The sequence below is a fragment of the Camelina sativa genome, chromosome 8, assembly GCF_000633955.1.
Source record: "Camelina sativa cultivar DH55 chromosome 8, Cs, whole genome shotgun sequence".
Classification (NCBI taxonomy): Eukaryota; Viridiplantae; Streptophyta; class Magnoliopsida; order Brassicales; family Brassicaceae; genus Camelina; species Camelina sativa.
Window position 1 is genome coordinate 26,556,075 of NC_025692.1, and position 25,953 is coordinate 26,582,027.

A 25,953-nucleotide genomic window follows, 5' to 3' on the forward strand; every position below is an offset into this window, starting at 1 on the left:
CCTAGATTGACAAATTCATGCAGTAATGAGATCTATACTAATGAGCAATACTATAAAATAATATGTAAATGAGTTTAGTCGAAATAAAATAAGTCAAATTGCTTGCAAATAATAAAATAAGAGGAAAAATAGTCAATTTATATTGCATCAACTTTATGATAATATGGTATATTTTAAAAATTTATGGCATGGGTCATGAATGATTTGAGAAACCCAAAAGCCAGTTTTTTTTGTGTGGGTAATTTAACTAGAAACAAATTGTTTTTGTTAGGTAGCAAATTTGATTAAGCTCATACGTAATTATGGTGCGTTTTTTTGATAAACGTTAGTAGTAGTTGTGAAGACTGAAGATTATGCTGATGTAGCCATTAGCATTAGCAACACCCTTTCAATTATCCTATGCGCATATTATATGTTACATGTCAATTAGTCGAATACTATATAACTTAAATAGTTCATTTCAAAAAGGGTCAATGCACTATTTTATAGAGTTATAATAATATGAATAAATGTTACTATCATATATGGTAGTTCATAGAGCAGAAATCTACCAAACAACATGCATGCAGCATTGTTCTAACAATCATAGTTGAGAACCAAATATATTAGCGCGTGTGGTTTCATATAAACTCTATGTTCAAAAAACCTATCATGTCATATAAATAGATAAATAAATCTAGTTAATACTACTTGATAAAGGAAGTAATATGTGATTAGCAATTTAGCATTTAGCGTGACTGTTGTAAGAGTATTTAGTGTTTCGTATTATCCAAGAGATGTACAAACTGACATATGCTTTCAAATGTAGCAAGGGTTTTTTTTCAAAGTTCGATTATGTAATTAAATTATATATTATGTTTTGTTATGCTATAACTATATTTTATGTGATATTTTACTATGTAAATCATTAACTCTCAATTGAGTATTTTTATTTTTCCTTCTGTTCGTTTACACCAAAGCAAAGCAATCAGTGAATCGGTTTTTTTTTTTTAAAAAACACCAATTAAGCTATTTATAACTTATAAGTATATATTTTTTTTACCTACTATTCGCTTTTCACGTTACTTTTTATGAAATTCTTTTCTCTTTTTTTTTTAAATCTTGAGATGCTATGATAGTTTTACTAAAAGCTCTAAATTTAATGGATTCCCCTATTTTCAGCCAAAATCAATGCTTCAAATGTCAAATTGTTTGCCATTGTTAGTACAGATGAGTTGAATGCAATCTTATCAATATTATTCCACTTATTGTGTAAAAAAAGGAACAATTTGATGCCTTTTTCTTCTTCTTCTGTTAGTTTCATTTAAATCTTGAATTCTTAAAAGTAAACTAAATATGATGACAGATACTACTCATACTAGGCATAAATTATGTTTATCCATATGAATTTGTAACGGAAGTCATACACTCGACCCTCTCTTGATCCATTAATGCATAATGCATTCATTTTTGTGAATGATTAATAAATAACACACACGCCTTTAGAATTTAGAACTGACCTCAACTTTATGAAATATTTTTTGGGAAATACCACAAGGTGGGCAAGATCATGTTACCGATTTAGACCGTATGACCTTTATAATGGGCTTATCATAAGCTTATTAACCTGTGACCAAAGGCCCAAATAGCCTATTAGTTTTCATTGTGTTTTATTGATGCCTCTCTTGGTTTCATTGTGTTTGATCACTTTGTTGCCTGCTGCTATCAGGTGAGTTGCGCTGCAAAAATACTCGAAAGTACCTAAATCATAATATTTCAAATGATCGTTTCATAAGCTTAATATGGAAGCATCACACCAAACAATCAAATTAACAAAATTAGTAAAAAAGAGAAAAAATTGAATGTAAGAAAACTCACAAGTTTGTTAAATTACAGTATTTATAATTTGTTTCTGACGACTTGGCCTCAGTATCAACAAGCTCTCACATTCTTTGGGTTCCACAACTTTTCCAGCCAACCTCCTTCGCCACCATCAAGAACCTTCTTGTTCTTCTCTTCCTCGTCTCTAGAAGCTCCTTGACTCTTAAGCGGCACCAGCTGCGGCTTCTTGCCACCAACCCCAGGCGATGAAGCTTCCACAATCTTTGTCACCATATCTAACACCTCGCTCATCTTTGGACGCGCCTTTGCGTTCCTAGCAAGGCAAAGGTTGGCTACAACCGCTAGTTTCTGCACTGGCTTGATCATGTACTTCCCTTCGAGCCTCGGATCTACTATGAGCCGGAACCTCCTTGTATCAGATAAGTAAGGTCTCACCCATTCTAAAAGCTTCTGCTCTCCTTTAGGCTTGTTCCGGTCTAGCGGCCTCCTTCCTGTAATAAGCTCATAGATGAAAACTCCGTAACCCCACACATCGCTTTTCGATGTGAGACGACCCGTTTGAATGTACTCTGGAGCTGCGTAACCCATTGTTCCTACTACCTGTTAAAGCCCCAAAAAATTATAACTTTCTTGATCTTGCAATGATTTCAAGAACCAAAAAGACCAATCAAGTGAAAAAGTGAGAAACTTACATCAGTAGAAACATGGCTTGACCCTGGTGAAGGCCCTAAGCGTGCCAAACCAAAATCCGAAAGCTTTGCTTTCCAGTTCTCGTCTAGTAGAATGTTGGATGACTTGAAATCGCGGAATATTATCTACAAACAGAAACATATTTATAGTTAACTGATGAGAGGAACGGATGAAGTGAAAAAACAGAGGATACCTGAAAGTCCATTTCTTCATGAAGGTAAGTTAAACCCCGAGCTGCGTCTTGAGCTATTCTCAATCTAAGGTCCCAAGTAAGTACTGTTGGTGACCGCGGAGATAGATGAAACTCGACGCTTTGGTTTGGCATATATTCATAAACCAAAAGCCTTTGGATTCCACGTTCATCGTCTTCTGCACAATGGCCCAGCAATTTCACCAAGTTTGAATGCTCGACTACACCGAGAAAGTTTACTTCAGTCACCCATTCTTTATGACCCTGCATGATATCCAAAGTTATATGATGATCCTTTGATAATTGAGTGAACACTAACAGAGTCTGTGAACAAAAAAGATGAAGAAATTGGTACCTGCAACCCTCTTTTGCCGAGCTGTTTAACCGCAACTTCGATTTTCTTTGAAGGGTCTTCTAAGTTCTTGATCGTTCCCCAGTAGACACAACCAAAACCGCCTTCCCCAATCATACCAGACCTGCTGAAGTTCCTTGTGGCAGATTTAAGATCACTGATACTGAACTCTCTAAGGTTGTTTTCTCTAGCTGACATGCTCGTCGTGTTGGAGTTCCTACCAGTGGATGATGATACGGTGCTCGTTCCAGAGACATCCCGGGGACTGAAATCTGAACCGCTTTTGTTTACGTCACTGAAGATAGACGTTGGTGAAACAGGTTTAGGGCTTCTCTGTTCATCTTTCTTGTCCCCAAGAAGGAATAAGAAGCATTTCATCTTCGTAAAGAGATTGAAACACCGAGGTTCCTCCACTGATACACACACACACACAAAGATGCACAATGTGAGCACGAGGTAGCTAGCTCATTGTAGCATTATTAGACCAAAACAATAAACCACAACGATTGAAAAACTCCAAACCACTTGGACTACATTAGAAGAGCCAGAATCAAATACACTTTTCATTCTAAAGGTCGATCTTTGAATCAAAACTAATCAGAAACAAAAGATTTAATTTCTGTAACATCATGGAACCTGATGGATTGTCGAATCAAATTAGGGGTTCAAGAAAACCCCAAATTGATGTAACGAACCCTAGATTTTGTAGGTTAGACCAAGAGACATATTTTGGCCTAACTTGCCAAATTTATATATGTAAAGATTAAACCTTTGATTCTTCCCTAAACAAGAATTGCAAGAATTATGAATTTCGTGATAGAAAAGGTCAAGTAAGTTGGAGGGAATTACAAACTCACCTTTGAGATCTTTGTGTACAGAGAGACCCAATAAAAATCAAAACTTTTTCAGAAGAAGAAGAAGAAGAAGAGCGACCAAACTAAGTATTGTTGACTTGAAAAGGAAGATACAAATGTAGGAGCCGAGCTATGTATTTAGTAAGTCTAATGAAATGAACTTGGAAGAGAAAGATGGATGGAAGAAGCAAGAAAAGCTGACGAAGAAGACTAATAATCAAAAGAGGAGAGGAGGCTGATAAAGGAAGTCAAAGGTGGTTGTGACGACTTTTTTTTTTAATTTATGATAATATAATATATACACTAAAACCTCTATAAATTAATAATGTTGGGACCAGGACATTTATTAATTTATAATGATATTAATTTATAGATATATTTTTAATTTTTTATTTTTTTTTAAAATTATGAATTGGAACAATTATAGCAAAATAAGATTAAACTTTCGGATGTTATAAATTTTATGGTTTAGGAATTGAACTTGTAATATTTATAAAGCATTATTGACAATAAATTACAAATACTATAAACAAATTGACTTATACACATGACATACATAAATTCAAATTTATGAATAATAATAATATTAATTCTCATATTTTAATAATCTGTCTAATTATCAAATTGTAAATGATGCATATCTAAAAATTAAAACTTTAAAATTTAATTATTTGTACGACATGTTATAAAATATTTTAGAGATATCATTATAGTTTGAAAATACAACATTACAAATGTTCTATAGAAATGAGTTTTAGGAGAAACATACACTATTATATCAGTATATATATATATATATAAATTTACATGATTATTAATTTATGATATTATTGGAACCATATTTTACATTGAGATTTCAAAAAAATTATTATCTTATTATCTTATCGAATATTGTTAATTTTTACACTGGCCCGACTTGGGACCAGCAAAATTTATTAATTTATAGTGATTATTAATTTATAGAGGTTTTACTGTACATGTCGACCCAAAAAAAAAAAAAAGACAATTTGGTCAATGAAATAATAATTGATGAGCAACAATTGGCAAATAAATACACACAAAGGGAAAAAGAATTTTTTTTTTTTTAAAAAAAAAAAAAAACCGTAAATCTTTACAGTCAAGTTCCTTTTATTACAAAGTAAATGAGACTTTCCCCTATTTCATTGATTTTCTCATTCTTTCTTTCGTTGTGCAGATCAAACTCGTGGCGCTAGCTTCATTATCAAATCAATTGACGTGTCCCTGTTCTCTTTTTTTCTTTTTGCTGAATCAGTTCCGCAAGGTGGTCGTACTCACTATAAAAGTGTTTCGTTGAACAATATATATCTCCAGAAGGTGATGCTATGAACATCATTCTGTATATATTTGCAACGTTTTCCGCATCCGGTGCATATGGGTCGAGTGAGAGCATTGTTTTCAACAATATGGAACTCTTTCCCGTTGTATAACGTGACTCTTGAACCAGCATTCATATATAAATCCTTCCCAAGTAAACATTTAATATGGAGTGCCACTTCACATTCTTCGCATCTGTAGAATCTCTTGGTTCTTGAATAGCTGGGTGGGATTGGGATTATTGCTTCCTCGCAAAGATCACACGAGTAGACTCCATCTGCGTCTTCTTCATAAAGATCGGACAAGTCATCTCCATATTTGACTTCTTTATATGAGAAGGTGAGTAAATGTTCGTGATTCTTGTATCTCACCTTGTACGGAAAAGTGGCGCAGCCAAGACACAAGAAAAAGCGACATTCGTCGCATGTTAACGATATAGTTTGTCTTCCATGACAAATCGAACAATATTCACCTCTTGATGAATTAAAGAACAAGGGATGTCTATGAGGATGATGATTGTACGGCTCAGATATGGAAGCACATCGTATATCTAAAACGAAACCGTCACAATCATGATCAGTATTGATATTGTAGCACACATATTTGAAACCGCATGACTGAACCCAACAACATTGACATCTTCGGATTTGGTTAAGACATGGTTCCAGATGAAGTGAATGGGCATGAAACGCATGTTGTTGTCAAGAAACCTTTGTGTTTGTATTAATCTTGTTTCTTAGGTTGTAAGTTACATTGTGCAGAGTATATATATATGTCATGATCTCGAGTACAAAGGGTGACCTAATCGTATATGAGACCGCGAGCTGTTTTTGTCACAATCATGTGGAGTGTGGAGATTACAAACACCCTGCTTGTCCAAAAAAACTTCAAATTGTTTTTGTCCCAATGCTTTTGTCAAAATGTCCGCGAGCTGAGTAGTAGTAGAGACATGTTGAGTAGCAATGGTACCACGAATGATCTCATCCCGTATGAAATGACAATTTGTACCAACATGCTTCGTGCGAGCATGAAAAACAGGATTACCAGCCAGCATAATCGCGGACAAATTTTCAGAGTAAAGAGTAATAGGTGTAGTAACCGTAATACCAAGAAAAGGCAGAAGTTGACGAAGCCAAAGAATTTCACTAACAGTGTCCGCCATGGCGCGATACTCCGCCTCGATGGAAGAGCGAGAAACAACATCTTGCTTTCTTGTCTTCCAAGACAGAGGCGAACCACCTAGTTGAATGAAGTAACCAGTGAGGGAGCAACGCGTAAAAGGACAGGTTGCGTGATCGGAATCGCACCAGGCTGTTAAAGTAAGTGGTGCATTAGCTCGAAGAAGGATACCTTGGCCAGGACTATTCTTTAAGTAACAGACGACCCGGAGAACAACTTCCCAATGTGCCTGTTGAGGACTATCCATGAATTGGGAGAGAATGTGAATGGCATAAGAGAGCTCCGGACGTGTGTTTCCGAGATAAATCAGGCGACCAACAAGTCGACGATAACGTGCAGGTTCCGGAAACGGAGACCCTTTAGCATATGCAAGCTTGTGATTCTGTTCCAACGGGAAGGTAATCGGTTTAACACCGAGAAGACCAGTTTCAGCAATAATGTCGAGAGCATACTTACGTTGACAGAGGTAAATACCGGAAGGACTACGTGCAACCTCGAGGCCGAGAAAGTAACGGAGAATACCCAAATTTTTCATGTGAAAACAAGAACTTAAGTAGTATTTAAACTCGTTGACGACATGAATAGAACTCCCAGTGATGATCAAATCATCAACATAAACCAGGACATGAAGACGAGCATTATTGGTTACCAAGACAAACAAGGAATAGTCAGAGTATTCTTGAACAAAACCAAAAAATTTCATTGCTTGAGCAAGCTTGGCAAGCCAACAGCGGGGAGCTTGTTTCAACCCATAAAGAGACTTGTGCAGACGAGATACCTTATTTGTATCACCAGTACGAAAACCAGGAGGAAATTTCATGTAGACCTCGTCAGCAAGGTCACCATGGAGAAAAGCGTTATGTACGTCCATTTGATGAACTTCCCAGTCGAAAGATGCTGCTTGTTGGAGAAAAATTCGAATAGTAATCATCTTGGCAATGGGAGAAAAGATCTCGGAGTAATCGACCCTTCTTCCTGATTGTTTCCAAGAACAACAAGTCGAGCTTTGTGACGCTGGAGAGTACCATCAGCATTGAACTTTAACCGGAAGACCCATTTACAACCAATAGCTTTCTTTCCTGGAGGGAGATCTTCAACAGTCCAAGTCTGGAGAGCTTCCAAAGCATCAATTTCATCTGCAACTACAAACCGCCAATTTTCATCAAGAATGGCCTCATTATAAGTCTTTGGTTTGTGGCCGGAAGTAATAGCAAATAAAAAGGCTTGATATGTCTCTGAAAATTGCAAACTTGAGACATAGTTATCAATGGGATATGGTGTGATGGAAGGCGGGGGCGTGTGGATCAGAGAGGTGACATAATCAGCTAATTTGACAGGCGGTTGTTTCTTGCGGTGACCGAACCCGAGTTGTTCCGGTGCCGGAGGTTGAGCTTGAGATGAAGACGAGGATGCAATGTTACCCTGCGAGGAGTCTAGTGGTGCGAGTGTGTCAGACGTGAGTGGAGAAGTATCAGTAGTGGTGTCCTTGGTGAGCTCAGTCGACGGCGACGAAAGTTGTTCGATGGGAGTTGAAGTAGAGGTAGGTGGTATAACAGATGGAGCAACATATACTGCTTCTGTAAGAACAGCAAGTGGAGCCGGTGATGAAGAAGACGTACCAGGATCATCGATGTCATCAGGTCATTGTAACGCAGCGGAGTCTTCAAGAGGGACAGGTGAGGGCATAGAGGAAACAAACAGGGGAGAACTAGTATCATCATCAACGAATGGAAAAATTGTTTCACGGAAAACAACGTCGCGAGAAACAGAGACAACACTGGTCTCAAGATTATAGACACGCCACCCTTTTTTCCCGAAGGATAGCCAATGAAGATCGATTTTGTTCCCCGGTCTGCAAATTTATCCCCTCCGTGTTTCTGGTTATGAACATAGCATAAACAACCGAACAAACGTATATGAGTCATCGGTGGTGGACGATTATAGATAAGCTCAAAAGGAGTTTTGCCATGAATAATTTGCGAGGGAGTACGATTGATCAGATATCCTGCAGTGAGTGCACAGTAACCCCAAAACTCAATGGGAAAATCTGCGTGAAAACAAAGGGCACGAGCAACATTTAGAATGTGATGATGTTTGCGCTCAACTCTTCCGTTTTGTTGTGGTGTGCCGACACATGAAGTTTCGTGAATGATGCCATGTTGAGCAAAAAAATCTTTTAGACAAATAAACTCGGTCTTCACTTGAGTGGAGAATTGTCGTTCAACGAGAGCCAAAAAATTCTTAAGATGTGTGGGGGCTTCTTGCTTTGAAGGTAACAAATATATCCAAACCGCACGTGAATAATCATCGAGAATAGTGAGAAAATACCGAGAACCACAAATAGTCGAAGTACGATATGGTCCCCAAAGATCACAATGAATAAGTTCAAAAGCAACACTCGTCTTATTATAAGTCAAAGGAAAAGATTCTCGGGTTTGTTTTGCTCATATACAAACATCACATTGCTTTGAATCAAATTTATTTTTAGAATCCAAAAACGGCAACATATCTAAAGCGGTAAAAGAGGGATGGCCCAACCGAGAATGCCAAACTTCAGGAGATTGTAAATCCACATGATGAATAGCTACAACAACGTCCACTCCTCGAAAAAAATAAAGACCTTGTTGTTCTTCACCCGCACCAATCAGCGTTTTTGTGATGTGATCCTGAATAATACACAGCCGATCAATTATCTTAAATACACAACCATGCTCTCTAGTCAACTGAGAAACTGAGATAAGATGGCACTTCAACTCGTCAACAAAAAACACATTGTGAAGACTTAAGGAAGGACCAAACACCACACGGCCAAGTTTTGTAGACATAGTGAAACGGCCTTCAGGTAATTTGATAAGAATGGGTGACATATCTCGGACATCAACCAAAAAATCAAGAGAACCGGTCATATGGTTAGATGCACTTGTATCGATAATCCATGATTCTAAAAAATACATGCCAGTGAGAGGAGGAGGGAAACGAGATTCTTTTCAGCAAGGATGTTCTGTAGTATTTGCGAATCATCATTGCTCAAACCGCTGAGTCCAGTGCGGTCTGCTGATGTCAAAAGAGAACTGTGGGTCGAAGCAGCGGAATGAAAAAGAGGGGTCTCCGTAACGAGTGGTGTAGCGACGGTGTTGACATGAGCAGAGGTTGACCCTTTGCCAAACATGTAGCCAACAGACGTCGTCGTAACACCACGACCAGATCCTCCGGAGGAGGACATTCCGTTGTTACCGCCAGGCTTCGGGCGTAGAGATTTGTCGGTCGACCACTCTGGATAGCCTATTTTCTTGAAGCAGTTTTCACCAAAGTGACCGGTACGTCCGCACACACTACAGAGCAGGGAACCTTTGTTGACATAAGGTTTTCTTGGTGGATTGGTTTGAACGACAAAACTCACACCATCTGGTCGATCTTCATGTGCTCGACCTTAAGACTTGGATTCCTCATCTTGAATCAAAATGTTATATGCTTCTTCGAGACTTGGTTGAGGTACTCGAGAAAGCAGAGATGATTTGACAACTCCATATAGTGTGTCGTCGAGACCCATGAGAAATTGGTGCAGCTTGTCTTCCTCACGTTCTCTTCGTACTTCTTCTATTGTTTTAGCCTTTTGGTAATCTGCAAGACTACCCCATAGCTTAGTGAGTATGCCATAGTAAGATGCAATAGGAAGCCCTTTTTGTCTGCAGTTTGCCAATTCGGTCTTCAAACGTTGAACCCGCTGACCGTTCTTCACACCAAAACGTTTCTGAACATGAGTCCAGAGTTCATGAGAATTATTAATGTGAGATAGCGAGGAGGAAAGTCTTTCTTCAATAGTGAGTTTAATCCATGAAACCACAAGAGCGTTATTAGCTATCCAATCTTCAAAATCAGCATCGTCGTCCAGCGGCTGTGGGATGGATCCATCAGCAAAGCCAAAAAATTTCCTGGCTTGTAGAGCTAATCGAAGATTATTTGCCCATTCATCGTAGTTTTGACCACGCAACAGCGGTTTGGAGATCAAGGTGTCAGGATTGTCACCAGAGGTTAAATCATAGGGAGATATGGTGCGGCGAGATTCAACACGGGGTTGGGTTGGTGTGGTCGTGAGAGCCGCTGACGTAGAAGGAGAAGTCATAGAAAAAGAACAGAGAGAATTTTTGAGAAAAACAGAGAGGGTTTGTTTGAGGTTCTAAATCACAAGATCGAACACAATAAAACCTTTTTGTAGTTTTAGGTTTTATGGCTTTGATACCATGTCAAGAAACCTTTGTGTTTGTATTAATCTTGTTTCTTAGGTTGTAAGTTACATTGTGCAGAGTATATATATATGCCATGATCTCGAGTACAAAGGGTGACCTAATCGTATATGAGACCGACATTAGCTTAGATGGGCTATACAGCCCAATAGTTGTTTCACACGGAGAAGACATGCTCATTCTTCAGGGAGCACATAATCACATTTCATGCATATGTAAGCTTTACCATCATATAGAGGAGCTATGCACGCTTGACAATATTTTTTTCCATCATGCCATATTTTGATATTTTCATCAAGTCGCATGGGATGTTCTGGATGACTAAAATGTAATATAATCCCATTACTTATCTCCTCAAACGACGATTTAATACTTTCCTCGTCTTCTTCCGGTTAACCTTCAAGCTCTTTTCCGTCCCATATTGCTCCTATTCTTAGCTCTGACGTCGCGCATTGTGTATGCACAACATAAATGCAATCGTTTTTCAAGCAAGTATATACCCCATAATTTTTGCCAATTATTTTGCGACAAACACCGCAAGCCATAATTTCTCCAAACGAAAGAGAAAAAACAAAAGAAAGACGGTGTTTGTGACGAGATATTTTTATGACTTGTGGCAAGTAGATGCACCTTCTATGAACCATGAAATCGCAAAGAAGACATACGAAGATGAGTTACTTGTTATCACCTCTACAAACATCGCACATTAAATTGGATTTTCTAGGGAAGTAATATAGGGTATGCTCATGCCTTTTTTATATAGTTTATGAATGGCGGTTTTGTAGCACAAACGGGATCCAAACTAAAATGACAAATATTGCAATATTAAATTAAGCATAAGGAATAACTAGAAATTAGGCATTGGCATTCCAGCATAGTGGGATGTTCACAGCTTACGTGAAGCTGAAGAGAATGTTTAGGATGATAAGGAGATTTGAACACAGAGGGAGACTCGACACATTCTCTGTCAGGTGAATGAGGCTATCACCACTCTCAATGAAAGCACCAATTGATAGAACTGGATTTGGTTCTCTCAAGGAAGTAACAGAATTGAGATGAGAAGTAGAAGAAAGAGATGAGGAATCAGAAGAAATGGAAGGAGAAAGGAGAAGAACAAGAGAGAGAAAAATTATTTGTTGTTGATCTTTTTTGATAATCGTTTACAGAGAGAACTAAGCGACTTAAATACAAAGAGACTAGACTTAAACCATAAGCCTTGGACGAGGCCCACAATGGCCCAATAATCTGATCCGAGTCCTAACAATACTCCCGCCATGAAGAACCAACTTGTCTTCAAGGTGGAAGGAAGTCAAACTCATGATAGGTGATCTTAGACTTGCTAGTGAAGATCACACTTGACTCCTTTTGCTTCATTCCTCCATCAGCAACTTGTACTATCAACATGGACTGGTTTTCCGATGATGCAACCAACCTTGAAACAAACGGCTTCGGTAACATGCAGCGCTTAGGAACCTTGTCTTGCCTTTTTGAGGAAAGAGCAGCCACCAGCAAAGTTTGTCTTTCACTCGTCTCAGAGCCTAAGTATGTGTGCTCTCTAATATGTCCACCAATTGTGATCCACCATGATGTGAAAAGGAAAAACAATGCATACTCCACTTGATTTTCCATGCCTTGAATTTCATTAGGTGCCTTTGACTGTGCTGGGACCAACATGTCACCACCAAAAGGATCTGGTGGCCTTGGAGAGTGAGACACTTCATCGATGGGGATTTTCAGCTTAGTACGGCCTGAAAAGGTTCCAGTAAACTCGCCCTTCATAGCAATCATGAACTTGGACCATTCTATAGTTTCCACTTCTATGTTTATCTCGGGCCATATTCTTGTAGTATTCTGCTCAATCTTCTTCTCCTTGTAAGCATTTTGTTCTTGATATTTCTCAACCTCATCTCCATAAGCCAATATTTTATCAGATTTTTGAATTGATAAAATTGTCACTAGTAACATCTCCCTCATGTCTTGATCATTAAAATCACTGAAACTTGGAGCATCCTTAGTATATTTTGTGCTTAGCTTCATCTCTTGACATTCACCACTCACCATATGTTTCTGTTTTGAGTCATTAACACCTTTTACACTCATACCATTACTCACTCCTTTTAAAACAATATTGTCCTCAAGATAGCAATCAACCGCCATTCCTCCGTTGCTTCTATACTCATCTTGATCATTTTCACTCCTCATCTTCACTCTTCTAGTACTTTGCTTCAGCTCTTCATCATTATCATAAAGACTAATCCAGCCTTTTATGTCTTGTCTTTGCATTAGCTTCACAGTTGGATCAGCGTGGTAATTTTTCTCGAGCCATTCCCATTGAACTCGATTAACTAGTAAGATGAACTCTCCAGGCTCCCACACTCGATTTGCCAGAGAAATTTCAGAAAGTCGTTCCCTTGTCACAGTCATAATTATTTCCTTTCTATGCTCACTCTCTAATCCTTGCATTGTATTAATCATCCAAGTGATAGCATAAACCGTACTAAAAATCTTAGAGATCGACACTCGCCTTTGAAAAGAACAATGGTTTGGAAACAAGTCATGACTTGCCTGCATTTTCAGACCTACAACCAGCAGCTCCATAACATAAGCCTTGCATCTGACAAGTTCAGCAAAGAGAATTTCCAGCAGAGAACCTTTCTCATAGCTCTTCTTAAACCATGACCATTCCTTACTCTGTAACCTATGATGTGTGATCAGAAACTTCTGATTCTTAGAACTATGGTGCGCCAAGATATAAAATCCTAGTTTTGCTTCAAGCTTCCTATTGTGAGCGTCGAACCAGACCAATAACTTCAGTACATTACCCATTCTATACTTTTGAAATTCTTTGCACCACTCTCTCAGAACTCCTAACCACATGAATCCACCTGGTTTCCAAATATAATTAGCAAGTACAAGGTTGTAATGTAGTGTATTGTCCATACCAGATTGAATTGCTGAAGTCAGAACTTCATCATGATGGCATTGTCGATCCTGAGACGTCACTTGTAGTTCCTTAACCATACCAATGATGTCATGAAAACCGCTTTCGTGAGATCTCCGCCGCTTCATCAACATTCTATCCCCATCGTTTAAGATCGCTAACCAGTCCTTGAGAACTTGTTCAGCTAAAATTTCTCCATGGATCTTTCACACAACAAAAATCCCATCACTTCTTTCCTTCGCTGTAGTGAGAAAATTTCCTGCACTTTTAAGTAAACTCAATCCACTACCCTTTTGTGTAACCATCAGATTGTTATCCCCCTTGTAACACTCTTCTAAACAGTTTCCAGAAACATGTTTAGCTATAACTCCACTAAACTCACATACTTCCTTGGCCAGAAGAGACTCCAAGGATTCTTTGCCAACTGTGATTATAGAATGGGTGTGGGATATCACACCATCATCACTCACAGACAACCGATTCAGAGGAGGAAATGAGAATGTGTGAGAGTTGTTTTTCTCCTTTTTCTTTGCAACCACCCATGAGTAATGCTTCGATCTGAATGAGACTATCACCACTCGATATCTATCAATTTGTCACATTCAATGAGGCTATCAATACAAAAATAGTAGGTTGTACCGATGGTGTTGATATTACAAGCCCCACAACATCCTTTCCTTCCTTCAGAGAATTGTATGTTTGCTACAGTAGTTTCTCTATTGTTGCACCCAATAAGAGGGAGAAGATGGTGAGAATGTGAAGACTCATCATCTTCACCTTTATCATTAGAAATATAATAGGGATTATCAACTATGAGACGAGATGCCACTCGAACCACGAAACTTTGAATTGTTATGTTTTTTGTTCGTACGGCAGGGCGTAGGAGACGAGAAGGAAGAGAATGGTTGATGAAGTCCATTAATGTTATGTGATCCAAAGAATTTAAATGGTCAGAAATTTTGAGAGACTTGGTCCAGATGATACGAGTAGATAACTAGGCTAATCCATGAAATATATATACAATATATAAGACCACTTGATGCTAATTTTTGATGACAAGAAAGCATCTCATGCTAATTAAGCATAAACAATATAATCTATATTCTACAGTTCAAACTTGATCACGCAAAGTACTAATACTATGCTTTTCTATTTGTTTTTTCGTTTGTTTTAAGAAACAATTCTTAGTGTGTCCTCTCTTAATTTTAAACCCACGGCTACACTACCATTTTCTAATTCGAGATTACTTTTTCCAACCCGGTATATATAGTATAGAATACATGCCTACAATGGTACTAAAACATGGTTACATTAATTTCGTGAATAATCCTCTACAGTGCCTACAAATTTTGTTAGCTTTTTTGAAAAGATTTTGTGTCGAAAGCATTAGAAATGAAAAAAAATACAATGGTTAAAGAGAAATTTGATTTATATCATTGGATTTTAAAGAATGTTTGAGTGAATGAAAATATTTTGATTCCGCCGAGTTCATAAATGGTAACGTAATCAAACATAAAAGAATGGAAAGTTCCTTCTTCTATATTATCAATTAAAAATAGGAAATCACTCAAACAAATAATCAAACATAAAAGAATGGAAATTTAAAATGTTACCGTGACAGATAATTATACAGTACCCGTTACAACTTACAACAATCATATAATTATATAGTGTATTTCTTTTTTTCTATTATATTTTTTACTGCCTAACAATTTATGTGATGGGACTTGCGTCATACGTCTAATTTGCTCTTTTAATTAGAGAGAGAGAGATCACTGAAACCCTGTCGTTTCGTTTGGATGAAAAGAGAGTTTGGTTAAACGTTGAAGAACTGCTTTCAGAATAAGAAATTTCTATGAAGACCCAAACATTTCTGTTTTTTATCTTTGCCTCACGTGCCAAATTATTTATAGATTTATTTAAGTTAATCTTAACATATTTCTACAAAGCCAAACAATTTCCTTTTATTACAAGTAAATGAGAGTAGGAGTACTTTCCTATTTATTTGATCTACTCACTTGCACTGCACATATCTAAATCAAAGCTTCTTCTTCTTCTTGGACTCATTATAAATGTGTTTGATTGAACAATATATATCTCCAGAAGTACTGCTATAAACATCATTTTATATTTGCAACGTCCTTGGCATCCCATGCAGATGGGTCGAGTGAAAGCACTGTTTTTAACAATATTGAACTCCTCTCCTTGTACCGTAACTCTTGAACCAGGATTCATATATAAATCCTCCCCAAAGCAGCATTTAACATGGAGTGCGACTTCACATTTTTCGCATCTATAGAATCCGCTTCTTGAATCTCCTCTTAGAATTATTTCTTCCTCACAAAGATCACACGAGAAGTCTCCCTTTGCATCTTCTTCATATGAACCCTCAGAAATATCGGACGAGGACATGTAGTCTACATAACTGAATCCTCTATATGAAAAAGTGAGTAAATGTTCATCGTTCAAGTATCTCACCTTATATGGAAACCCCGCGCAACGAAAACACAAGAGAAAGCCGCAACGATCGCACGTTAACGTTTCTCTTAGATTACCACAAATCGAACATGTATCTGTTGATGAGTTAAATAACAAGGGATGCATATGCAAATGATGATCGTACGGCTCAGATATAGAAGCACATCGTACGTCTAAACTGAACTTGTTACCATCAACATTGTAACACACATATTTGAAACCGCATGATTTAACATTGCAATACTGACATTGTTTGATTTGGGTAAAACTTGGTTCCAGAGTAAGTAAATGGGCATGTAAGGCATGTTGTTTCACACGAGGAAGATATGCACATGCTTCATGGAAAACATAATCACATTTGACGCATGTATATGATTTACCATCATATAGAGGAAGTATGCAGGCTTGACAATATTTTTCTTCACCGCACCATCTTTTTACATCTTCGTCAAGTCGCATGAGATGTTTTGGATGACTAAAATGTAGTATAATACCATCACGTATTTCCTCAAATGGCGGCTTAATATTCTCATCGTCTTCTTCGGGTTCTCCTTCAAGCTCCTTTATGTCCCATATTATTCCTCTTGTGCGACTTGTGGCACAATTAGTATGCACACCATAAATGCAGCCCTTTGTCATGCAAGTATATGCCCCATACTTTGTGTCAATATCTTTGCGACAAACTCCGCAAGCCCATTCTCTAAACGAAAGAGAAGAAGCAAAAGAAAGACGGTGTTTGTGAAGAGATATTTTTATGACTTGAGGTAAGTAGATGCACTTTTTATGAACAATGAAATCGCAATGAAGACATACAAAGATGAAATACTTGTAATCCTCCCCACAAACAACACACATTAACTTGGATTTTCTGGTAAAGTAGTATAGTGTATGCTCATGTCTTTTTGGATGGTTTATAAATGTTGGTTTTGTCGCACAAACCGGATCCAAAGTAAAATTACAAATAGAGCAATGATAAAATAAGGATCCACATGTTGCGAAATGGGATACACATTCCAGCACCATGTAATAATCCTTTTAAGTATATGTGAAGTTAGAGAGAATGTTTAGGATGATAAGAAGATTTGAACACAGTGGGGGACTCGACACATTCTTTGTGGTACCATTTGTCACATTTAGTACAAAAGTAGTAGGTTGTGCCGCTTGCACTATTTCGACAAGCCCCACATTGTGCTTCTTCTTCCTCAGATAATTGTATGTTTGTTACAGTTTCTCTATTGTTGCACCCAATAAGAGGGAGAAGATGGTGAGAATGTGAAGACTCGCCATCTTTGTCAATTGTCATTAAAAATATAATAAGAACTATCGACTTTGGGACCTGCCCTACCAAACTGACAACGTTGGCTTTTTAGGTTTTCGGTTCGTACGACAGGGCATACAAGACGAGGAAGAAGAGAATGGTTGATGGGATCCATGAATGCTATGTGCTCTACAGAATAAGATGGTTAAAAAAAATTGAGAGACTTGGTCCAGATGATATGATTGGAAATGAGTATATAACTAGGCTATAAGCCATGATAGATATATATATATATATATATATATATGTAAAAGACGGTGAACCATTGGATGCCAATAATGACACGCTAGGAAGCATCTCATGCCAAGTATTACAATCTATTTACATCTCAAACTTGATCACGCAAAGTACTAAAACTATGTTTTTCTGTTTGGTTTTAGTTCCTTTTAAGAAACATTCTTATTTAGCGTACGTCGTCCCACTTCGAAAATATAGTGTTTAGGAAACAAACTAAATATTCTTTTCTTAATTGGTGTGTATCATTTTCTCTTTACTTAAGCCTACAGACTACCATTTTATTTATTCGATACTACTTTTTCCAATCCGATGTAGTTTAGAATCCCTAAAATAATAGGTTGTAAAAATGGATTTGTGATTAAATATTTTACAGTGCCTACAAATTTTGTTACAGAGTAATATATAGTTGCACATCTTATATCGATCATCGAATCTGCGAGTCACACAATTTTTGTTAGTGTTGAATGTTTTTGTGTGTTCGAATTGAAGGACTACTTGATCGTTCAAAAGAAGAAATATGATATCACAAGAAAGGAGCTGAACAAGTCACATGGACAATATATTTTTTCTCAATGGAAATAATTAAACAAAAATGTACCCTCAGGAGCTGTGAAAACAAAAACAAAAAAATCACATTCTTATATTTGGCCGTTTGGTTTTTATACACAAGTGAGTTTTAAAGTAAAGCTACGCTACAAAGCGAAATAAATATCGGACGGTGAAAGTAAGTTATAATGTACAATACACTATATATCTAAGTAGATTTACTGAGAAATTTTGTAGGTTTCTGGTTCCAATTAAATTTCACGTGGATAGCAGGACGTGCTATATCAAACGGCTAGGAATGAATCTACTCTTTTCTGATCCAAAGGCTAATAATCTCTCGTTTCCTTAAAGAGAGACACTGAAGCAATGGGATGAAGCACCGGCCTGTCTCTCTGGGGGGAATGAATCGGTCGTCTCGGAATCTCCAACACAAACAAGATAAAAATAAGAAAACCTTACTACGTTTAGTTAAGTCGTCGAAATATAAAATCTCAAGCGTACGTATTTATTACTATTGTCTTATTATCAACTACGTCTAAAAGGTTTCACATGACGCGAATACAATGCTAATTCTTCTTTAAATCAGTATTACATAAATGATTCATGTCACTTATGTAGTGTATTAGATCTTCTTTCAATTTTGATATAGCTAGGATTCCAAAGTAATGTTTATGCGCAAGTGTAAGATATCCACTTTATTAATTTCTTGAAAAGTAAACATATGGTCGACCACCCAAGACATAATATTGAATCCCTAATGAATAAAAAGAATATATAATGGTTGACAGCATTTTAGCACAATTAGAACATATGCTTACGTATGATGGCATGATGAATACAAATATACTAGGTGTACCGTACAGTACGTTAAGATTTTGGTAATCACCAGTAGGCAGTAGTGACACATCAAATTAAAATGATGATTTCATCCAGCATCAGAATCGGTGTGTGCGTATATTAGATGATATATAAATGAACTAATCTGTTGTTTGACAAAAAAAAGTATATATATAAATGATCACTAATCAGACTAATTATTGATGATATTTAAAGAACGTGTTTTGATTTTGGTAAATCATCAGTTACAGATCACGTACAATGGATATAGATAATATACTATAGTACTTTGTCTTAGTGTAAAAATATGTGAGTTACATTATACATATCGCGACGTATGGTACGTAAGTGGAATTGCACTTTCTCCAAGAATCTTATCCCATTTATCTCATCTCTTTTTTAAATAATCTTATCTTTCTCCAAATCATTTTAATCAAACCGTGGGGTCCTCTATTTTTCACAACTTGAACAAAAATGTCTCTCCTTGACTCCTATGTATATGAATCAAAATATAATTCCTTATAAATTTTAGTTCTTCACTAAGTAATTCCTGCGTTAGTAAAATACACCGAGTTATATGAAATCATAAGTAAAAAAATCAATTGAAAATGAAAAGAATGATATCATTTATCCTATTTCTAACAATTTCTCTATTTTCAATTGCTGGCCACTATATCTTTTATATATTACCTTATGTTCAGTCTCATTCTAAACAAGTTTTAGGGACCAATGGATCCATAAATTAGTGGATTTGAAAACAAGAAGAAAAAAACTAACAATAAGCTAAACTGCTAAAGTGATTCCACCACTAACCGACCAATTGTTTTTTTTTATATATAAGACCATTCTTAGTCAGTTAATTGTGTTGAAATAATTAAAGAGAGATATATAAACCTTTTTCAAAAAACAAAAGCGTAAAATACATCGTTTACGGTCTGTGCGCACCTCTAAATGCGCAATATAGTTGAGTGCCAATGTGCATGCCATGCCGATAAAGAGTCTTTTAATTTGTTGTGTTCATGAAAAAAATTAAAGAAACAAAATGAATCAATGATTAAAGCTAAAGCTCCCATTGGGGGAGCTAGGGAAGATGCATGTTCGTACGATTTCGTTATGTCGTACGTACAGCTTGGCCGTAGTTGACCCCCAAAAAAAATAATAATAATAACAATAATAATACATAGAGTATTGTTCTTTTCATTTCCAGTAAATGTCATTTCAAAAACAAATTGATAATGACGTTCCACATATTTAGTTAATATATTTTCTTTTGTAATATATATGTATTGAATAGAATGTAGTATATATTGTTTTTCATGATAACAAATGTAGATCATGTATTATTGTGAAGACGACATGGTCCAAAAAAATTCATTACCCATACCTCTATTCATGTATATATACGTTAAAATAGATATATAGTGGACCTATGTTTGTGACTTGGTGTATAAATACACAAGTACGACACTAGTACTTCTCTACATTCTATCTCACACTAACCCCCAGAAACGTCTCTCTCTCTTTCTTTTTCTCTCTCCATCTCTCTCATAAACATGATGAAGAAGAGCAAGCTGATCACTAAGGCATGGAAGCAAATGTCAAGCAGAGTCTCCAAACATCGCGACGCCACGGGAAAGCCTAAGGATCAATATCATATACCACATGACGTACCAAAGGGACACCTAGTGGTGTACGTAGGCAAAGAAGAGGAAAGTTACAAGAGATTCGTAATAAAGATCACGTTGATTCACGATCCCATCTTCAGGGCTTTGCTTGATCAATCAAAAGATGAAGCTTACGACGATTTCACTTCCGGAGATTCCAAGCTTTGTATTTCTTGTGACGAAACTCTCTTCCTTGAGGTCATCCGTTGTGCTTCTCCTCGTTATTCTTGACGAGTCTTTGATTCAAAAAGAGGGTTCTCCGGACTTCAAACGTTTAGGGTTTTTGATAATTAATGTGAGAGGATCCATTTGAGGTGATATGTGTAGAAATAATGAAGAATGTTGTGAAATGAGCAAGTTTTAGGTAGTAGCTGATAGAAGATTATATCTTCTCATCAAAACCTTCATTGATTTAGCTTGACTTGTCTCAACCTATGGTAGTAATATCAAATGATCAAAATAATCATGATATTAAAATGCTAAAAAGTACACTCAAACAATAATCGTAGGAGTTTTTGTTGAATCAAAGGTTGTTTTATTTGGAAAATGTCACAAAACTGAGGAAAACCCGATCATTTAGTTGAAGTCGGGCTTCTCGGGGTAAGTGCAGCCAGATCTTTGGATCACCACGTTCGATGCATAGCATCCAGCCTTCACGCATTCCTCAATCGATTTCTCTTTCACCAACTGTGACATGAATCCTCCCACAAATGCATCACCTGTATGAGAGATCAACAAAAATAGCCGTTAATTTATTGGTATTGGTTCTGTCTATGACAGAGAGGAACATGTTTTGTAATTAGTCTCGAGGAGAAAATTCGTTTAAAATGCTAAAGGATCAGCTTATTCTATGGTCATATCAGTTTCTATCTAGTAAACGAAGCCTACAGGCTACAGTTGAATGTATTACAACTCGTCTTTCGATTTATCAAAATTAGTACCTGCACCGTTGGTGTCAACAAGCTTCTCCTTTGGTAGAGGGATGACTGGATATTTCTTCACCTTTCCATCTTCAGCAACAACCACAGGATCTGCGCCCTGTGTAATCACAGTGGTCCTCTTGTATGTTCCTGTGGCCTTGGGAAGCTGTGAAATCTTGATGGCTATTTGTTCGACATCTTCTGTCTATATATTAAAAAAGAAAGATAAAAATGGTTAAATATTATATCTGTTATACAACACTAAACATTCTGCTGAATTTTAGTCGTGCAAGAGAAATTGTCTAACCTCTCAGCCGTGAACTTTGGAAAAGGTTCTTGCCTATGTTTCATTGCCGAAAACAAAGTCCATGTATCTGTACGAGAAATATAGGGTGCCTTTCAGTACATTTACGCAATCATAAAATCTGCAATGGATAAAAAGATAAGGGATGGCGGCTTACGGCAAGAACTTCTCCTGCACATCTTTGAAGAATTCACAGATGAATGGAGCAGAGAGGTTCATTGTGAACACCTGAAGGATAGGTGATTCCAACGGGGCTGTTAATAAGCAAATAAAAGATTCTGCTGTAACAGGGTCTCATGAAATGGAGGACCATGTCTTATTACCTTGTTGTTTGCAGCAGCATGCTCAGATACCAACTGAATGGATTCAGGCGATACTGTGAAGAAGAATCCAGCAATGTAGTAAAACTTGGCCTTCTCAACTACCCAAAACATATTCAATCACAGATATCAGATCATGAATACAGAACTGTAAAACGGGAAGAAACGATGGGAAAAGAAGATTACCCAAAGCCCAGTTTTCAGGCTTCTTAAGGTGATCAACCTTGTAGCAGTTTGCAGCTGAAAGATTCGCAATAAGAGACCTTTCTCCACCAACAACACAGACACCGCAAGTTCCAGTAGGTGCTGACTCATCTTCATAATAGTGAACCTGATTATATAAAAAAAAGGACTTTGATTACAGATTCTTAATTCAGTTTCAAATAATATAACATCATACTATCCTCAAAGGCAAACAAAGCATCATCAGCTGTGCATACAACTAAAACAAACAAAACATGAAAACCAGAGAAGATTCAGGAAACTCGGGCTTACATTGACACCAGCGGCTGTAGCATCCTTCTTCATAGCCTCTCCATATTTGTCCTTTCCAATGGAACCCATGTAACTGGTTGCACCAGGAGTTTGAAGCATCCACTGTAGCCACAAGCAAGTTAAAAAAAAAAAAAAACCTTGATTTTTAACATTGGTTACTTTTAACTCCAAAAAAAAAAAGAGCAAGAAGAAGGAAAGAGAATATATACCTGAGCAACTTTGATTGAGTTCTGAGTAGCACCTAGAGAAAGAAACGAAACATGAAGAAGAGATCACAATCTTGTCAACGCATACAGGCTAATTAAAAGAAGGTTACAGGATCGTCAAACAGCGCAAAAGATGAAATACCTCCGACAATGTATTCAACATTGAACTTGCTACTCATCTCATCATACCTTTAAATAAAAAGTGAAGGCCATTCATTATTAACCATAAAAGATAAAACAAACAGGGATGAAAATATATATTCCTAAAACTGTCCAGGGCTTTGTGAAGCATTGAATCAGTCTCTCTACTTAAATTGATAAATATAACATGATCATCGTTCCTGATTAGTGATGATGATTACAATGCCTAATGTCACAACAAATCAGAGAGAGATACCAAAAGAAGCAGAGCATGAATGAATACGTACATGGGTAAATGTTTTTCCTCAGCGAGAATCGCATTGTTCAACTTGATGTCGTACCTGTCGTCGTCACACGATTACAAAAGAAAGAACATCAATAACAGTAATAATAATAATAAAAAAAAAAAAAAGAAGAATCGCACACAAATCACAGAGTTTTATGCTCTACTGAAGAGAAGAATCAAACAAAAAGACCTAGATTCATACTAAAAGTCCAGGAAAGAAGATTGCGATACGAATACGAAACATAAAAAGGAAAAAGGAGGGATCTGAGAGTTTTTTTTTTTCTTTTTATATATTTTACTTGGTGAGAAATTCGTCGTCGACGACGGCAGAGATATCGAGGAGCGGGTTACCCATACCGAGAAGGATTCCATCGTAGTTAGAAGACGAAGCCATAATGAAACGATGAAGTTAAGAGATTTTGAGAGAGGTTTTAGGTTTTATTAAGATTCAGATCTGCGATTGGTTGGCCGGCAAGTTTAGTGTGAGAAGAAGCGTCTTTAGTTTTATTAATTATAATCATCATCATTGGTGCAACAGTACTATTCTCTTTCAGTTTTGTTTCTTTTCTTTTCCTTAAACTATAATTAGTTACAATAAACTCTCTCTCTTTCTGTCAGTGGACCAACTAATTTATGTCATTTTATTGAAATAAAATACAACTTCTTACCTTTTTCTTCAGGTCAAAAAGACTATCAAAAGTTTTGATAGATTTTTAACAAGTTTAACAAGACTCTAAACAAGCAATCATAATAACAAAACTCTTCTGATGATGGATTCAGAGAAACATCAATTTTTTCCTGTGTAATCTTTTGCCTTATGGCAGAGAGAACTTAAAAAGACGTTTTCAAGGAGAAACAAACAACTTCACAAGTAATAAAACTCAGGAAGAGCCGTTTTTCTCTCTTTTTTATTTTTCCTTTTATTCTAATCGTAAATAAAAGAGGAATGAAAAACAAACAAGAATTCGAGGCTCTATAAAAAGCCCTCCAAAGAAGAAGAAGATTCCATAAAGAATTGGACTTTACGATGTGTTCAGAGATGATCACAGATTGCCTTTGTGAATTCCGTTGTGGTCGAGCTACCTCCAAGATCCGCGGTTCTGTATTTTCCCTCCGCTATCGTGTTGATGATTGCACTGTGGATTTGTTCTGCTTGTTCGTTCAGCTTCAGATGACGCAACATCATCACTCCACTCAGAAGCAGCGCCGTTGGGTTCGCCAAGTTCTAACATCACCCCCAAACAAAATTATAAAATAAAGGGTGACAACCAATTCAAAAATCATATATCAAGTCTCATCTGAAATTAAGTTCAATATTGGATTGATAAAGCTTTATATACACGTAAATGACCCAGTCTGTAATGAGACTAAGCAACTGACTAGCTACCAAGAAAAAGAAAAAACATCAAAGTGGGGGATGAGGACTCTTATATCTGTAGAGGTTTAATTATTATACTTGGTCTCACAATAAGAGTTTGAATTGAGTTCACTTAACTGTTGAAAGTTTACTTGCTTTGTAGTTGTAGCAGTTATAATATCTGAGAATATGATGAAATTGGAATGATTTATTGCTTCAAGTACTAACCTTTCCAGCGATATCAGGTGCAGAACCGTGAACTGCCTCAGCAAGGGCTACACCATCTTCTCCGATATTACAACTGCGTCAAAGATCACAAGGCCTTTAGCTCACAATCACACTAAATAACACTATTATTCAAGATGAAGCAACCGATGTTTCACCTTGGGGTCAACCCTAGTCCTCCAACCAATCCGGCACACAGGTCGCTGATGATGTCTCCGTACAGGTTAGGCATCACCAAGACATCAAAAAGTGCTGGGTTTTTCACAAGCTGCAGGCATCTCAATATTATCAGTCACATATTCCACATTAAAGCAGTGGGGAACACCGAACTCAGATACAAGTTGTTAAGAACTCTTAACTTCTAAATTCTATAAGATAATCCCGACTACTACGTTAATTAATGAAAAAACGGTAAATTTGGTATCATAGCTTACCATCATACAACAGTTGTCAATAACAACCTCCTCGTAAGTTATCTCAGGGTATTTCTCAGCAACCTCACGACAACACTGAAAAACAGGAAAAGAATTAAACATTTGTCTCAAAACAAACGGTAAGCAAAACCTAGCAGACATAATAATCATTGCTTTGATCTGCATTATGGAGTTATAAAAATGGACAGACCTTGAGGAAAAGACCGTCAGTTTTCTGCATAATGTTGGCTTTGTGGATAGCAGAAACTCTCTCTCTTCCATGAGTCTTGGCATAGAGAAAAGCATACTCTGCAACTCTCAAACTCGCCTGACGGGTAATGATTTTAAGACTTTCCACCACACCTCTAACGACCTATCATGAGTCAGGAGAAAACAAAACAATTGTCAGAAACACCAATCTGAAATGTTCTATGGATAGAGACACAACAAAACAAAACCTGATGTTCAAGGCCACTGTATTCTCCTTCAGTGTTTTCTCTGATAGTAATGAGATCAACATCGTCGTAACGAGTTTTATAACCAGGAAGACTGTAACAAGGTCTAACATTGGCATATAGATTAAGCTCTTTCCTAAGAGTC

At 36.9% G+C, this 25,953-nt stretch overlaps 6 protein-coding genes and 1 pseudogene across 6 annotated transcripts in view; 1 reads left to right on the forward strand and 6 right to left on the reverse strand.

The window, feature by feature from the left end:
* On the reverse strand, nucleotides 1,752-4,137 carry LOC104708805 (probable receptor-like protein kinase At5g47070). The gene is made up of 5 exons (XM_010425432.2): nucleotides 3,911-4,137; nucleotides 3,057-3,466; nucleotides 2,705-2,965; nucleotides 2,514-2,636; nucleotides 1,752-2,421 (listed from the first exon to the last, which is right to left on the reverse strand). Exons 2-5 carry the CDS (start codon nucleotides 3,429-3,431, stop codon nucleotides 1,912-1,914), a joined length of 1,269 nt encoding a protein of 422 aa, XP_010423734.1. The 5' UTR covers nucleotides 3,432-3,466; nucleotides 3,911-4,137; the 3' UTR covers nucleotides 1,752-1,911.
* LOC109125989 (uncharacterized mitochondrial protein AtMg00810-like) lies at nucleotides 6,018-7,352 on the reverse strand. Its single transcript, XM_019228853.1, has one exon. The coding sequence runs from the start codon at nucleotides 7,350-7,352 to the stop codon at nucleotides 6,018-6,020; it is 1,335 nt and encodes a 444-aa protein (XP_019084398.1).
* On the reverse strand, nucleotides 11,890-14,578 carry LOC104708807. The gene has a single exon (XM_010425434.1). It carries the CDS (start codon nucleotides 13,738-13,740, stop codon nucleotides 11,959-11,961), a length of 1,782 nt encoding a protein of 593 aa, XP_010423736.1. The 5' UTR covers nucleotides 13,741-14,578; the 3' UTR covers nucleotides 11,890-11,958.
* LOC109126031 lies at nucleotides 15,421-17,601 on the reverse strand. The gene has a single exon (XM_019229079.1). It carries the CDS (start codon nucleotides 17,105-17,107, stop codon nucleotides 15,617-15,619), a length of 1,491 nt encoding a protein of 496 aa, XP_019084624.1. The 5' UTR covers nucleotides 17,108-17,601; the 3' UTR covers nucleotides 15,421-15,616.
* On the forward strand, nucleotides 20,483-21,120 carry LOC104708809 (indole-3-acetic acid-induced protein ARG7-like). Its single transcript, XM_010425435.1, has one exon. The coding sequence runs from the start codon at nucleotides 20,576-20,578 to the stop codon at nucleotides 20,915-20,917; it is 342 nt and encodes a 113-aa protein (XP_010423737.1). The 5' UTR covers nucleotides 20,483-20,575; the 3' UTR covers nucleotides 20,918-21,120.
* Nucleotides 21,131-23,846, reverse strand: LOC104708808 (annotated as a pseudogene).
* The window catches only part of LOC104708810 (isocitrate dehydrogenase [NAD] catalytic subunit 5, mitochondrial), a 2,806-nt gene continuing 962 nt past the window's right edge, over nucleotides 24,110-25,953 (reverse strand). Inside the window, exons 3-8 of the mRNA XM_019229010.1 lie at nucleotides 25,812-25,953; nucleotides 25,565-25,726; nucleotides 25,375-25,449; nucleotides 25,099-25,208; nucleotides 24,944-25,016; nucleotides 24,110-24,583 (exon numbers count right to left, since the gene is read on the reverse strand). Coding sequence (XP_019084555.1) covers nucleotides 24,392-24,583; nucleotides 24,944-25,016; nucleotides 25,099-25,208; nucleotides 25,375-25,449; nucleotides 25,565-25,726; nucleotides 25,812-25,953 — 754 coding nt within the window. The 3' untranslated portion in view covers nucleotides 24,110-24,391. The remainder of the gene's footprint in view (nucleotides 24,584-24,943; nucleotides 25,017-25,098; nucleotides 25,209-25,374; nucleotides 25,450-25,564; nucleotides 25,727-25,811) is intronic.